Here is a 16,710-nt window from a genome sequence, read left to right as displayed (position 1 = left end):
GAGGTTTTCAAGAAGAGATTGGACAACCACCGGTCTGAAATTGTGTAGAGTCTCCGGCTTGAGTGGGGGGGGGGCTGGACTAGAAGACCAAGTAGAAAAATAGGGACCACTCTGGTGGGAAGGTAACAGCGTTCCGTGCGCCTTTGGCAACTAGTCATGCCGGCCACATGACCACGGAGACGTCCTCGGACAAGCGCTGGCTCTTCGGCTTTGAAACGGAGATGAGCACCGGCCCCTGCAGTCGGAAACGACTAGCACACACGTGCGGGGGAACCTTTACCTTTTTTGATCCATGAGAAGCAGTAGAGTCTTCGGAAGACACGCAGGGAGGAAATGGGTTTCCCAATACGTGACAACCTTTTTGAGATAGTCCAGGCAGGAAGCACACCCAGGTGAACTAATTCTCCTTTATTCTAAGGTTACGTGAACAGAATCTTGCAAGTCGGAAAGTACCACTCTTCCCCTTCCCCCCCCCTCACCTTTACATCCCAAGAAACTAGGGGAAGGTCTGTTTGAGATGGTTGCCAGGCCTTCGTTCCTTCTATGGGCTCAGCTGCCCCTCATATCTGACCATTGAGTAGTCTGCTGCACTTCCCCCTGTCTTCCAAGGTCATCTCAGAGCCTTGGTGGAGCAGTGGGCTAATGCCTCCTTAAGTAACACCAGCTGCCTGCAATTAGTGCAGGTTCGAGTCCCACCAGGCTCAAGGTTGACTCAGCCTTCCATCCTTCCGAGGTCGGTAAAATGAGGACCCAGATTGTTGGGGGCAATTAAGCTGGCTTTGTAATAATGCCGCTTGGGGGGGGTGTGTGTGAAAGCCCTAATAAGCAGGCATATACATAGAATGAAGGCTACTGCTAACGCTTGTAAGCCGCCCTGAGTCTTCGGAGAAGGGCGGGATATAAATGGAATTAAAATAAAATAAAAATAAAATAAATTGTGCACGCTCTTACCTTACGTCGCCTGCCTGCCTGCCTTCTTCACACCCCGTCTTTTCCCTTTCTCTTCTTGCAGTACGACAATCATTTGATCAGTCCCAAGGAATTTGTGCATTTGGCTGGCAAGTCCACCCTGAAGGACTGGAAAAGGGCCATCCGGATGAACGGAATCATGCTAAGGTAAATCGCTTACTTTACTGCAAACCACACACCACCACCCCCCGCTCCCTTCTAGCCTTGAGGATATTACCTAGTTGGCTAAAGAAATTTATTTATTTTTATTTATTTATTTATTTTAATTCCATTTATATCCCGCCCTTCTCCGAAGACTCAGGGCGGCTTACAAGCTTAGCAGTAGCCTTCATTCTATGCATATGCCTGCTTATTAGGGCTTTCACACACACCCCAAGCGGCATTATTACAAAGTCAGCTTAATTGCCCCCAACAATCTGGGTCCTCATTTTACCTACCTGGGAAGGATGGAAGGCTGAGTCAACCTTGAGCCTGGTGGGACTCGAACCTGCACTAATTGCAGGCAGCTGGTGTTACTTAGGGAGGCATTAGCCCACTGCTCCACCAAGGAAATGTCTCTCTGAGAAAAAAGCTGCCACGGTCAGAGAGCACCAAGGGCCCCACAGTCCAACCCTGAGCTGCAAATACTGCCTTCTGTCATTGTTTTGTTGTTGTTTTTTTTAGGAAAATCATGGATTCGGGCAAGCTGGATTTCTACGAGCACACCAAAGTTTGCTCCAATACTTGCCGCAGCACTAAAATCGACCTAACCGGAGCCAGGGTGTCTCTCAGCAGCCAGACTTCAGAGTACACCCCACTCACTCCGGCCTCTGCAGACGGTACGTAGAGAAGCAAAACCCAACGAACAGACGGTTAGCAAAGTGCCTCTTGAGTTATCAGGAACCTACACAGGCAAAAGCGTACTGAGAATAGTAAGAGTCACACATTAACCACACAGATACACTGAGTTGCGATAAACAGAAAAAATACTTTACTCTTAGGTGTGAAAAACAAAAACACAATCCGAATCAACAGTCCAGGTCATACACGAATAACGACAGACAAGCAACAGTCCAGGGAGTATCCAAAATACAATGTCTTCTTACCGGTCTGAAGGTCAAGTACACAGTTCCTAAGGTTTAACACAGTAGTAAGCCAAAAAGCAAAAGCAAAGAGAGAGAGAGACAAGCCACGTTCCTAGCTCCTTCTTATGGCCATTGGAAAAACTTACACACCCATTGGCCAATTAGCACCTGAAGGTTTTTATAACATCATGGTTTATATATTTGCAACCCAACCAGGTAGGCTATAACCATATGCCTAACACAGACCACAGTCGAGCCGCCGGAATGGCAGTTTTAATTTCCACCCTTTCTTTACCAAGCCGCCGAGTTCTTTTTTTTCCTCCCTAAAAAGTGGTTCAATCCCCTGTCGATAATTCAACAGTCAACATCAGATAATGGCTGCCCGATCTTTTCTGCCCGCTGCAGCCTGGAAGATTTGCTGGTCATTCAGCAGCCTTCGTCTGTCAGGACCCGCAAGCTCGGCCACTCGAAGAGGTGAGGACCTTCAGCTCCCAGAATTCCCAGAACGGGGAACTCTGGGAGTTGAAGTCCGCACATCTTCAAGCCCTCGAGGTTGAGAAGCACTGGTCGGAACCCTTTCTAGTGCCAGCTGGTGCATCCAAACACTCTTGACTTTTGCGGTTTCCTTCCACAGCCACGTTTGTGGGCATTTTAAACATTCCTAGGGGGTAAAGGAGAAATGGGCGTGTGCCAGGAGCTCCATCTAGCTTTTCAGAGCCTGTCGACGGCTTTTTGATTCATGATACGCGTGGCACATTCACTCAGGAAACTTCAGCAGGCTTTGTTCACTTTCTGTAAGCTTTAATTTCGGCTGCTTTTTATCTCACTCCTTCGCAGGTCAGTGCTTTTTTCCCCCCCGAAACTGGCCAGTGAAGATAAGTTAAATATGTCATATAGGAATCTGTCCTATTTTCCTATTTTAAGCTTTTTTGTCTGAAACATTTACAGCAGACATGTCAAACACAAGGCCCGGGGGCCAGATCCAGCCCGCGAAGTGGTTTCATGCAGCCCGCGAAGCCATCCTGGAAACCGTGAGGGAACGGCCCCCACTGCCTTGGCCCTGGCCCAGAGACCCTCCTTCTGCCAGAGACCCTCAGATCTGCCCCACTCCTGCCCAGGCCCCCGTAGGCACCCTTGATGCCAATGATGTAGAGCTGGCCACGCCCACCCAGTAGGCCATACGCACCCTAGCCACGCCCACCCAGTAGGCCACGCCCACCCAGGCCACACCCACCCGGCCCCCTGAGGGCAACCGCCATGCTGATGCGGCCCTCCATGAAATTGAGTTTGACACCCCTGATTTACAGTTTCAAAGGCCTCAAGATTGCCGTGCGTCTAGTCCAGGGGGTAGGCAACCTCGGCTCTTTTATGACTCATGGACTTCAACTCCCAGAATTCATGAGTCAGCTCTGCTATGCTATGCTGACTCATGAATTCTGGGAGTTGAAGTCCATGAGTCATAAAAGAGCCGAGGTTGCCTACCCCTGGTCTAGTCGGTCTTTTCTAGTGTGGGGTGATGATGCGATGATGTAATCACCTTATAACAAAAGCACAACTTAACATTCCACGTTAGCATGAAGTAATACACCTGTGCAGCCGCTGAAAATGCTTTGGGCTTTGAATGTGCAGAGCCTCTTGCTAATGTTTAAGAAGGCAGCTCAACATTTGTCCCTCTTTTACATTTTTAGCCTATAAAGGGAGGTCACACTGCTATAAGTTCGCTTGCGAAGGCTAACTTGATTTTTAAGGCCGCGGTGTCTCCTTTTTTCAGGGTCATCCGGAAGCCTTAAAAAAACTCCTCCTTTGAATAACCACAGAAAGGGACCACGTTCACGTGAGGTCCAATGGAACTCTTCCAAATTGGTTTCCAAAATCTGCCTGGCTTAATTAAGCAGGACCTCAAAATCGCTGGAGCATTTTGAGTCCTGGTTTTAGAAAGGTTTCATGGAGAACAACGGAGGGCTTTCTGATTTTTCTCCGGCCATACCAACCAATCGTCGTGGAAAAACCCAATGGAAAAGACGAGAGACAGCAACACAAAACAATAATTCTTGCTTTAAGTTTCAGAGGGTTATTTTGCTAATATTTTGGAACACAGCAAGCATCATAACACAACGTCACTTAGATTCACAACCCATTGCAGTGAGGACCATATGGCAATAGCAGACTCCACAAGGACAGCTATAAGCCAATGGCGATTCAGTCAGGTCCGGTCCCAACCCTTTATACCGTTCCTCGTTCTGCGACTGTAGGCAGATGGTCCGCTAACTTCTGCTGACTTTTTACTGACCTTCTGCCGAACATAACTTTCCACATATACCCTTGTCCATCGGAACCCGCGTCCATCAGCTACTTTCAGCTCCCTATTTCTTACTGTTCCAGTCCTTATCTTCTAAATATATTTGAAACAAGCAAGCGTAGCAAAATCATATTAAATAAAACACAATTGGCCCTGGTGGAGCAGTGGGCTAATGCCTCCTTAAGTAGCACCAGCTGCCTGCAATTAGTGCAGGTTCGAGTCCCACCAGGCTCAAGGTTGACTCAGCCTTCCATCCTTCCGAGGTAGGTAAAATGAGGACCCAGATTGTTGGGGGCAATTAAGCTGACTTTGTAATAATACCGCTTGGGGTGTGTGTGAAAGCCCTAATAAGCAGGCATATACATAGAATGAAGGCTACTGCTAAGCACATTTGATTTGTGCTTTAGATTGTAAGCCGCCCTGAGTCTTCGGAGAAGGGCGGGATATAAATGGGATTAAAATAAAATAAAAAAATAAAATTGCAACTGCACAGTTAAGCCTAGCGCGGACTTTTGGTTTAATACTTTGTCCATGAGGCCTTGATTCAGTTTACCCAGGCCTAAACCTTGCATAAAAGGAACAATAGCCCATATTTTTGTTTTTACCACACAATGTATAGGAAAATGGAGACTGTCTTTTATCAGAGGGAAAGAGTTAAGCCCTTTCTTTCCAGGTCAAATGATGGCTGTTGCTGGGTTTTAATTGCAGTCAATGGGTCTCCTGCCACCATCACCATAGAAGCCTGCGAGGACGCCAGCGAGTGGACCACGGCGATCGGAGGTGAAGCTCTTTGACCTTCCCTCAGGATGTTTAGTGCAAAACCTGAAAGGCTTTGAAGGAAAAAAAAACAACAACCCCAGATGTGTCAACAGCTGGCTCATCTTTTTGCATGCAGGGCCAGAGATCAGCAGAAGAGCCCTGGCGGCAAGTTTTGAGGTCAAATTCTTGGCACGTCTTAAGTGGAATGGAAAAAGACTCCACTGGGAAATCTTTTTGAGTGGTGTGTGTGTGTGTGTGTGTGTGTGTGTGTGTGTGTGTGTGAGAGAGAGAGAGAGAGAGAGAGAGAGAGAGAGAGAGAGAGATCAGTGGCTTATGTCACCTTGCCATTCTTTTATTCCTGAAAATTCTGCCCACCTCCCTGTCTTAAAAGTCAGGCGGGGGGGATGGGACAGACACACACACACACACGGATATATATATATATATATATATATATATATATATATAACGAAGCTGAAGCCACCAGCCTGAGGATGATGGATGAGAGTTCATCGAAATGTCGTCCTGATACCTCCAATTCTACGTGGGGAAAAACCCGAATGACCAAAGATCTACATATATATATATATACGTATGTGTATGTGTATATGTATACTGTATGTATATGTGTGTGTATATATATGTATATGTATATTTACATATATATATTTATGTATGTATGTGTGTGTATGTATGTATATATATGTATGTATGTATGTATGTATGTATGTATGTAAAGTGTTAAGTATTTAAGAGTACCTTGCTAGGCCCCAAACATGGGACAAATCTTATTTGTGAATTCCGCCCCCAAGTCACTGCCTTCCTTGCTGCGGTTGTAAAACGAATCACTGCAGTAGTTAGGTCAGTAACGCTGTTGTTAATGGGTTAATGTTAATGGCCGCCCCATAATCAGAAGGTCGCAAAGCGTGATCCCAGAATACACAACACAAATTACATGCCAGTTGCCAAGCATCCTAATTTTGATCACGTGACCATGGGGGGGGGGTAAGTGTGAAAAAGGGTCCTCAGTTACTTTTTTCAGTGTTGTTAGTTCAGACGGTCACTTGCAAGTTGAGGACCATCTGTACTTTAGGACAGGGGTCCCCAACCTGTGGACCGCAACCCTCTACCAGGCTGCAGCCTATTGGCCACCAGGCCACGTGACCGGATGACCATTGCATGCGTGTGTGTGCATGCACGCGCACAGCCACACCCTCGCGAGTGTTGCCGCAAGCGTCACAGGTGTTCTCGGCCCCACTCGGTGCGAGCGTCACGGGCATTTTCAGCCTCGCGTGAATTGTCGCCACAAGCGTTGCGGGCTATTTGGGCCCCACTCGCGCGATTGCTCACAGCCTCACTCGCGCGAGCAACGGGAGTTTGTGTGTGTGCGTCCATTCACACACACCCCCACAAACCATCCCTTCTTTACCCCCCCACTCCCCACACTCTGGGCTGCCAACTCTGAATGGTTGGGGAATCTGCTTTAGTAGAAGGCGTGGCAGAAACGGGGGGGAGGGGGTGGAGATAAAAGAGAGATCAGCCTAGCATCCTCATTTAGGCGCAAGCAAACTTAAATCCAGCCCCCCTCGAATTTCAGGGACCCTTGCCTTAACTCCAAGCAGGTGCTAACCACGAGTCGAGAAGATTAATGTCAGGAGTGGAAGATCAGGTCCAATTAAACTGATTTGTTGCTAAAAAGCCTATGCAACTCAGGATTAGCATCTGCTTGGGGTTAGATAAGGGTCCGTGGAATTCTGCCCATTAGGGGCACTCGGCCGCCAACCCACATTTATGGCCTTCGGCGGTGTCCCCTCCTCACACAACTGCAGCATTGTAGTTTCGGGCCCAAAGAGACCCGTAGTAAACAACCGTTTCTCTTTACGCCCTCCCCCCAAAAAAGATGGTAAAAATAGAAGCTAGTCACCCAGCAATCCACTTAATGACTGGTCACAACTTAACGACTGGAATGTACCCTTTGTGGAACGTGATTGCAGGGCCTATGAGGAGGCAGCTGGTTGCATTCCCTCAGCTGCCTGTCTCGTGATCAAGGCATCCGTGGAGATGGTCAGTCGTCCAGGTTGTCCCAAAGATGCTTTTTCAAGAGGCCACTGGGCTGTCCCGGGTGTTTTTTTTTTGTTGGAAGATGTTTCGCTTTTCATCCGAGAAGCTTCTTCATTTCTGACCAAACGGTGGGGAACAGAAGGATTTACGTTCCTGGCAGTCCTCTGGTTTTTTGTGCTCTTTCGGAGAGTTGTCGAGGCCACTTGGAGGTTTACCTGTGCCCTCGGGGTCCTCTGGATCAAGAGGGCAGACAGGTGCGGAAGCTTCCTGGAACTGCCAGAAAGACCCCCATCGTAAACAGGAGATAGGTGGGGTCGTGTCCCTCCCCCTCTGTTGAGAGAGGGCTGCTCAATTTTAATGCCGATGGCCTCTTCTGGCCCTCTTTTCAGACCAGCGCTCCTCGCTGTCCAGAATGCGGACTTTGCGGTCTTCAAAACAAGACAGCTAACACACACACACAGACGGCCTTCGGAGCGCTAACAAGATGACTGCAAGGACTACAAACCCTTCCGTCCTCCGCCATTCGGTCGGAACCGAAGAAGCTTCTCGGAGGGGAAGCGAGACGCCTTCAAGAGGGAAAAAAAAAGCAAAAAATCCAGTTGGGTTGTCAAGACATGTCTCCTTTCTCTTCAGAGGACACGTTCAACTTCTGGCAAGGCCTGAAAGACGCCGGGTTGCTCGAAGAAGTGGTCCAGGAGTTCAGGATGGAGTTCACGGAAGCCGTGAAGGGCCTCCAGCAGAGGATCCAGGAGCTGCCTTTGCAGCTGAACGGTGAGAGGATTGAACAGCTGCTTAAGACTTACTTACAGTTAGTCCCCGGCTTAAGGGCCATTTGTTTCAATGACAATTTGAAGTTACAGCAATGATGAAAAAGGGCCTTATGACTGCAGTGGTTGTAAGGGTGAAGAACGGTCATACGTCCCTTTTTTCAGTGCCGTCGTAACTTTGAACGGTCACTACGTGAGCTGTTGTAAGTCGAGGACTACCTGTCCAAAAGTGATTAAACGCAATCATTGCATTGCTATAATTTTCTACATACACCATCTTTGATTAATAACAACAACAGTTGGGAGGGACCTTGCAGGTCTTCTAGTCCAAACCCCTGCTCAGGCAGGAAACCCTATCCCATTTCAACCAATGGTTGTCCAATCTCTTCGTAAAAACTTCCAGTGTTGGAGCACCCAGGACTTCTGATTTAATTGTCCTCACTGCCAAGGGAAATTTCTCCTTAGTTCTAGTTTGCTGCTTCTCCTTGATTAGTTTCCATCCTTTGCTTCTTGTCCTGCCTTCGGGCGCTTTGAAGAATGTATGATGCTTTATAGAGCATGAAAAGTAAAAACCATTATTTCACTTTTCTGCTTCAAGAAAGCTTAAAATCATAAGAGCAGAGGCAGCTTATACATGTGCTTCATTTTAGCTAAGAAAGAAGGATTTGAGGACATTCCTACCTTTTCCTGCACACCCACCTCTGGAAATGAGAGGGGGGTGGTGGATTTGTGGATGGGTATGCCTAAAAGGGACGCGGTGGCTCAGTGGGTTAGGACGCTGAGCTTGTCGATCAGAAGGTCGGCAGTTTGGCGGGTCGAATCCCGAGCGCCGCGTAGCAGAGTGAGCACCTGTTACGTGTCCCAGCTTCTGCCAACCTAGCAATTCGAAAGCACGTAAAAATGCAAGTAGAAAAACAGGGACCACTCCGGTGGGAAGGTAACAGCGTTCTGTGCGCCTTTGGCGTCTAGTCATGCCGGCCACATGACCATGGAGACGTCCTCGGACAAGCGCTGGCTCTTCGGCTTTGGAACGGAGATGAGCACCGGCCCCTAGAGTTGGAAACGACTAGCACGCGTGTGTGGGGGAACCTTTGCCTTTACCTTTATGCCTAAAAGGCTCTTTGTTGGCCACGTTTTGCTTTCTCATCCTGCACTTCCATTAGATGCCATCCTGCTGAACAACATCGTCCAAAACTTTGGTATGCTGGACCTGGTGAAGAAAGTTTTGGCCAGTCACAAGTGCCAAATGGACCGTTCCAGAAAGCAATACACGCGAGACTTAGCAGGTACCATCTCCTGCTCCTATTCCTCTCCTAGAGTTCTGTCACCTGGTAAGGTGCAGGTAATCCTCAACTTACGACCTCAATTATTATTATTATTATTTAAACTTATATACCGCCCTTCTCCCGTAGGACCCAGGGCGGTTCACAAGGCGATTAAAACAATATAACAATACAAAAGTTAATAACAAATTAAAATAAATTAAACTATCCTTAATTAAAATCTAAAACCCTTAACTCTAATTAAAAAACCCAATTACAATAGGTTAAAAATTAAAAGTTCTCAGTCCTGGCCGGAAAGCTCAAAGAGCCAGGTCTTCAGGTCCCGGCGGAACGAACGAAAATCTGGGGCAGTCCTGAGCTCTACGGGTAACTGGTTCCAGAAGGCAGGCGTGCCCACCGAGAAGGCCCTCCCCCTGGGTGTTGCCCGCCGGCAATCCTTTGCCGGTGGCACCCTGAGAAGGCCCTCCCTGTGGGAGCGCACAGGACAAAGGGAAGTTGATGCCGGCAGCAGGTGTTCCCTCAGATATCCCGGACCCAAGCCATTTAGGGCTTTATAGGTCATCACCAGCCCCTTGAATCTCACCCGGAGGGCAACCGGAAGCCATTGCAGCTCGCGGAGTAGAGGTGTTACATGGGAGTATCGGGAAACCCCCATCACAACTCGCGCAGCCGCATTCTGCACCAGTTGAAGCCTCCGAGTGATCCTCAAGGGCAGCCCCATGTAGAGAGCGTTGCAGTAGTCTAACCGGGAGGTCACGAGCGCATGAGTGACTGTGCGCAAGGCAAAAGCTCCCTTGCTGAGCAAGACAGTTGTTAAGGGAGTCTTGTCCCCATTTTACGACCTTTCTTGCCACCGTCGTTTAGTGAATCACTGCAGTCATTAAGTTAGTAGCCTGGTTGTGAAGTGAACCTGGCTTCCCCATGGACTTTGCTTGTCCGAAGGTCGCAAAAAGGGATCACAGGGCCCCCAGGATGCTGCGAGGCGTCCTAAAGTCAGTTGCCGAGCATCCAAAGTTTGATGACGTCACCGAGGGGATCGTGGAAAAGTCTGAAGTGTGAAGAATGGTCATCATTCGCATTTTTTCCCCAGTGCTCTTGTAACTTTGAAAAGTCACTGAATGAATGAATGTTTGTAAGTTGAGAACTGCCTGTTTCTGCGAAGAAAGCCCCACCCTTGGATGTGGGTTACAGACAGGAAAGACAAATAATCAGGGAACTGGAAATGGAAGTTGTAAGGGGGATAAATAAAGGAATGGGGAATGGTTAGCCTTGAGCAAAAAGTGTTGTGGGAATGTGTGTGGGGCACAATTGTGGCCCCGCAAGCGATCTTGGGCGCCCAAAGAACTGGGTTCTAGTTCTGCCTTAGGCATGAAAGCTGGCTGGGTGACTTTGGCCCAATCACCAGGTGAGTTCTAGTTCTGCCTTAGGCTTGAAAGCTGGCTGGGTGACTTTGGCCCAATCACCAGGTGAGTTCTAGTTCTGCCTTAGGTATGAAAGCTGGTTGGGTGACTTTGGCCCAATCACCAGGTGAGTTCTAGTTCTGCCTTAGGCATGAAAGCTAGTTGGGTGACTTTGGCCTAATCACCAGGTGAGTTCTAGTTCTGCCTTAGGCATGAAAGCTGGCTGGGTGAGTTTGGCCCAATCACCAGGTGAGTTCTAGTTCTGCCTTAGGTATGAAAGCTGGCTGGGTGACTTTGGCCCAATCACCAGGTGAGTTCTAGTTCTGCCTTAGGCATGAAAGCTAGTTGGGTGACTTTGGCCTAATCACCAGGTGAGTTCTAGTTCTGCCTTAGGCATGAAAGCTGGCTGGGTGAGTTTGGCCCAATCACCAGGTGAGTTCTAGTTCTGCCTTAGGTATGAAAGCTGGCTGGGTGACTTTGGCCCAATCACCAGGTGAGTTCTAGTTCTGCCTTAGGTATGAAAGCTGGCTGGGTGACTGGCCCAATCACCAGGAGATGGTGAGTTCTAGTCCCGCCTTACGCATGAAAGCTAGTTGGGTGACTTTGGCCCAGCCACTCTGTCAGCCCAACCCACCTCACAGTTGTTGTGGGAAAAATAGGAGGAAGGGGGTATCGTGTACGTTTGAGCTACTTATAAAGAAATAAAAGCAGGATAAAAATCTAATAAAAACAAATAGATAAATACAAATGGAATTAATAGATAAATTATTTAGGCAAATATTTCTATTTATTAAATTTTTACATCATCCAACTCCCAGCAAAATTTGAAGAAATCCCAGTTTGGAGAACAATTTACTTTTTTTTTTTTAAAAAAAAAAACTAATCTGTCAAGTCAGACCTTCCCATCCTGATAGGAGAGGCAGAGCTTCCTTCTGGGTTTCCAGGTGTACAAAACCAGAAGGATATCAACAAGCTGGACCGTCTGCTGGCATTAGTTGTCCACCCAAGACCACCGTGCCTTTGATTTTGAAATGGCCTTCCGACTTAGATCAGCAATCCCCAACCTTTCTGTGTTGACAGCCTGGCAGGGGGAGGGGGGAGGGAAGAGGGTATGTTTTTGCGTGAGAGGCAGACACAAGTGGGCCTGCGAGTGTGCATGCCCATCATTAGATAGATAGATAAATAGATAGATAGATAGATAGATAGATAGATAGATAGATAGATAGATAGATAGATAATGGAGATGAAGATAGACATGAAGAAAGGTAGGTAGATGATAGATAGATAGATAGATAGATAGATAGATAGATAGATAGATAGATAGATAGATAGATAGATAAATGGAGATGAAGATAGACATGAAGAAAGGTAGATAGATAGATAGATAGATAGATAGATAGATAGATAGATAGATAGATAGATAGATAGATAGATAGATAGATAGATACAGGGAGTGCAGAATTATTAGGCAAGTTGTATTTTTGAGGATTAATTTTATTATTGAACAACAACCATGTTCTCAATGAACCCAAAAAACTCATTAATATCAAAGCTGAATATTTTTGGAAGTAGTTTTTAGTTTGTTTTTAGTTATAGCTATTTTAGGGGGATATCTGTGTGTGCAGGTGACTATTACTGTGCATAATTATTAGGCAACTTAACAAAAAACAAATATATACCCATTTCAATTATTTATTTTTACCAGTGAAACCAATATAACATCTCAACATTCACAAATATACATTTCTGACATTCAAAAACATAACAAAAACAAATCAGTGACCAATATAGCCACCTTTCTTTGCAAGGACACTCAAAAGCCTGCCATCCATGGATTCTGTCAGTGTTTTGATCTGTTCACCATCAACATTGCGTGCAGCAGCAACCACAGCCTCCCAGACACTGTTCAGAGAGGTGTACTGTTTTCCCTCCTTGTAAATCTCACATTTGATGATGGACCACAGGTTCTCAATGGGGTTCAGATCAGGTGAACAAGGAGGCCATGTCATTAGATTTCCTTCTTTTATACCCTTTCTTGCCAGCCACGCTGTGGAGTACTTGGACGCGTGTGATGGAGCATTGTCCTGCATGAAAATCATGTTTTTCTTGAAGGATGCAGACTTCTTCCTGTACCACTGCTTGAAGAAGGTGTCTTCCAGAAACTGGCAGTAGGACTGGGAGTTGAGCTTGACTCCATCCTCAACCCGAAAAGGCCCCACAAGCTCATCTTTGATGATACCAGCCCAAACCAGTACTCCACCTCCACCTTGCTGGCGTCTGAGTCGGACTGGAGCTCTCTGCCCTTTACCAATCCAGCCACGGGCCCATCCATCTGGCCCATCAAGACTCACTCTCATTTCATCAGTCCATAAAACCTTAGAAAAATCAGTCTTGAGATATTTCTTGGCCCAGTCTTGACGTTTCAGCTTGTGTGTCTTGTTCAGTGGTGGTCGTCTTTCAGCCTTTCTTACCTTGGCCATGTCTCTGAGTATTGCACACCTTGTGCTTTTGGGCACTCCAGTGATGTTGCAGCTCTGAAATATGGCCAAACTGGTGGCAAGTGGCATCTTGGCAGCTGCACGCTTGACTTTTCTCAGTTCATGGGCAGTTATTTTGCGCCTTGGTTTCTCCACACGCTTCTTGCGACCCTGTTGACTATTTTGAATGAAACGCTTGATTGTTCAATGATCACGCTTCAGAAGCTTTGCAATTTTAAGAGTGCTGCATCCCTCTGCAAGATATCTCACTATTTTTGACTTTTCTGAGCCTGTCAAGTCCTTCTTTTGACCCATTTTGCCAAAGGAAAGGAAGTTGCCTAATAATTATGCACACCTGATACAGGGTGTTGATGTCATTAGACCACACCCCTTCTCATTACAGAGATGCACATCACCTAATATGCTTAATTGGTAGTAGGCTTTCGAGCCTATACAGCTTGGAGTAAGACAACATGCATAAAGAGGATGATGTGGTCAAAATACTCATTTGCCTAATAATTCTGCACTCCCGATAGATAGATAGATAGATAGATAGATAGATAGATAGATAGATAGATAGATAGATAGATAGATAGATAACCTTTATTGTCATTTTTTTCCCTGTGGGCACAATGCCACACATTACAAATGAAATTTAGTTGCTTCCTCTCAAAGTGCCCGACTGGGGCTGCACGCACGAACCCTTCCGTGAGTGGAGCTACATGCGCATGTGCTCTCGCCCACTGCTTGCGGGGCCCGGTTCCAAATGGGCTGCGGCCTGGTAGTGGGCTGCAGCCCTGGGGTCGGGAACCCCTGTCTTAGATGCTGTGCAGTGTAAGAGGGGAAGCCGTGTCTGCTCTAGCCTTGCCCTTTGACCCTTGCCAATCTGCCTGCCTGCTACCCGTGGCCTTAATCGCTCTCCTCTCCCGCCCCTCCCCCTTTCCGCCCCCAGCTCTGGAGCAGCAGTGTGACGAGCACCGCAAGAGAGCCAAGGAGCTGAAGCACAAATCCCAGCATCTCAACAACGTGCTGATGACCTTGACGCCCGTCTCCATCCCCTCCCCTCTGAAACGCCCCCGGCTGACCCGAGCCACCTCGGGACCGCCGGCCATCACCTCCCAACTCCTGACTCAGTCGGCCCAGATCGCCCTGGCTCCAGGCATGCCGGTCACCCAGCTGGCCGGTTTGCCCATCGGCAAAGTCGTCTCTGCCCTGCCGGCATCTGCTCTGGGAAAGGCCAGCACCCAGGTGACGTCTGCCGGCTCTCCCGTCTCCCCGCTGCTGGGCGGATACACCATCTTGGCGTCGGCGGGCACCGCCTTCCCCAACGCGCTGGAAATCCACCCGGAAGCCTCCAACCTCACCGTCTTGAGCACGGCGGCCATCCAGGACAGCAGCACGGTGGTCAAAGTGGTCAGCCCTTTCCAGCTGCTCACCCTTCCCGGGCTGGGCACGGCCATCCAGAACGTGACGCAGGTGTCTCCCGGGGGCAGCACAATTGTGGCCGTGCCGTCCAGCGTGATGGAAGGCGCTTCGGCCGCGGAGGAGCACGCAACCATTGAGGTAACCACCGTAGCGGACGAGCCTCCGCAGAAATGAAAGACGGACGTTGGTCCATTTTGGGGGCGGGGGAGGGGAGTGCTCCGGGCTTACGGGCCCGTCCCTTGGATGAGAAGACGACGAAGAAGAAGAAGAAGAAGAGTGCTGGGGGAAAAGGAGGGGAAAACGGATCAGCTGACGGAGGAACGGGGAGGTTGAAATCTTGGAAGAAAGATGAAGAGAGAGCACAAAACGAAGGGAGAATGGCATTAAAGCGTCAGGGGGAAAAAACCACAACCCCTGTTCCTGGGATCCATTAAAAGCTATATAACCTTCGCGCCCCCAGCTTGTAAGTACTCCCCCGTCTCTTGCCAGCCCTGGGAAACCGAGGCAGCCGAGGCAGGTTTCCAAGAATGTAACAATTAACCAAACCAGGCAGGCCAAAGGATTAGGCAGCTAGACAGGAATATTTAAAAAAAAAAACGTTTCAAGGCTGGCAGAAGTGGGGAGGGGGTGGGTGCAGGGGGTCCCAGTACCAGGCAAGTTGCCTAAATGTTTGGTTAGACGGGGGGGGGGGGAGGCTGACGGACTTGTTTCTCTGCCAGAATGGAGGCGGAGAGAGACGGAGGGAACTTGGCCTTTCTTTGCCCGTGGGGGAAATGTAGAAGGAGCCCTGCGCGGTTTGCCAAAAGGCGCAGGGTGTGTGTGTGGGGGACGGGGAATAGCGGCTTGAAAACGGGAAAGTCCCATGAGGACGTGGGAGGCTTGAAAGGAAGAAGGGGAGGGGGGGCCCTTCGGTGAAGGGCAGATCCATTCTCAACTTAAAAGAGCTTCTACTTGCTGAGACACCCCCCCCCCAATTCCTTCCGCCATCTTGCATCTCAGCCCCAGAGCATTCCTGGCCAAACTGCTGAAGGTATTGGATTTCTCCCCCCCCCCCCCAAGTGGGTCTGTCCTCCACGGCTACCAAGCCTTATCTTCCCCAACCCCGGTACATCAGCACTTTAGGCTGCAAAAGACTTTTTTTTTTTGCCAAAAAAAATGGCAGCTCCTGGTTGTTCCAGCTGACTTTTGAGGGACTTGATACTTGAGGGTGTGGGAAGAAGAAGAAGAAGAAGGAAGAAGAAGTCGTTGGGAAACGAACCATCTCCCGTTGGGAAGCGACGAGGGCTGGGATTCTCACCGTGTGAGTTTTTGGCCCGTCGGAAGCGGCGGGATCAAGTAACATTAAAATTGGTTTTCCAAGCTCGCCTTGCGCTTGTGGGTTCTTGCCCTGTTCCCGCGCGGTGTTGCAGAGAGGCTTGGCCATCTTAAGCTCCGGTGGGTTTGTCTGAACTTTTTTTTTCTATCTCCCAAGCCGGGTTGAAATTTGTGGCTTGTAATCCAACTGGACTTCCTTGCGTTTCTTTGGAAGACGCTTCACTTCTCATCCGAGAAGCTCCTTCAGCTCCGACTGGATGGCGGGGAGTGGAAAGATGTGTATTGCGGGCACTCCCCGCCATCCAGTCGGAGCTGAAGAAGCTTCTCGGATGAGAAGCGAAACATCTTCCAAAGTAACGCAAGAAAGTCCAGTTGCCTTCTGGGGAAAAAAAAAAAGAAAAACCGAGGCCTGGATGACTTGAGAACCTCCTTAGACATTTGTAATCCACCGTTTACAGGTGAGAGCAGTTTTCCTCAACCTTGGCCGCTTTAAGATGGATGGACTTCATGTTTCGTGCTGGCTGGGGAATTCTGGGAGTTGAAGTCCACCCATCTTAAAGTGGCCAAGGTTGAGAAACCCTGGCTTAGATTCTCCTATACATTAAGCCATCATCATCATCATCATAAAAAAAAAGTTGGAAAGGACAGTGGAGGTCATCTAGTCCAACCCCCTGCTCAGGCAAAAAACCTTATACCATTTCAGACAAATGGCTGTCCAGTCTCTTCTTAAAAATTTCCAGTGTTGGAGCATTCACAGGTTTCTAGAGGCAGGTTGTTCCACTGGTTAATTGTTCTCACAGTCAGGAAGTTTCTCCTTAGTTCTAAGTTGTTTCTCTCCTTGATTGGTTTCCATCCATTGCTTCTTGTCTTGCGTTTTAGTACTTTGGAGAAT

General features: G+C 48.3%; 1 protein-coding gene across 4 annotated transcripts in view; it reads left to right on the top strand.

Annotated features, from left to right (window-relative positions):
* Positions 1–15,863, top strand: part of GMEB2 (glucocorticoid modulatory element binding protein 2) — a 37,220-nt gene extending 21,357 nt beyond the window's left edge. For 3 of the 4 annotated variants that reach the window (XM_083360870.1, XM_083360871.1, XM_083360873.1), the window contains 6 exons: positions 1,013–1,116; positions 1,633–1,787; positions 5,041–5,112; positions 7,765–7,923; positions 9,083–9,205; positions 14,032–15,863. In XM_083360870.1, coding sequence (XP_083216996.1) covers positions 1,013–1,116; positions 1,633–1,787; positions 5,041–5,112; positions 7,765–7,923; positions 9,083–9,205; positions 14,032–14,678 — 1,260 coding nt within the window. In that variant the 3' untranslated portion in view covers positions 14,679–15,863. The remainder of the gene's footprint in view (positions 1–1,012; positions 1,117–1,632; positions 1,788–5,040; positions 5,113–7,764; positions 7,924–9,082; positions 9,206–14,031) is intronic. The other variant, XM_083360872.1, reaches the window with a different exon arrangement.
* Positions 15,864–16,710: the final 847 nt, after the last annotated feature.

The sequence above is a fragment of the Vipera ursinii genome (assembly GCF_947247035.1).
Source record: "Vipera ursinii genome assembly, chromosome: 3".
Taxonomy (NCBI): domain Eukaryota; kingdom Metazoa; phylum Chordata; class Lepidosauria; order Squamata; family Viperidae; genus Vipera; species Vipera ursinii.
The sequence above is the reverse complement of the archived record's forward strand: the minus strand, read 5'-3'. Positions and strand labels throughout refer to the sequence as shown.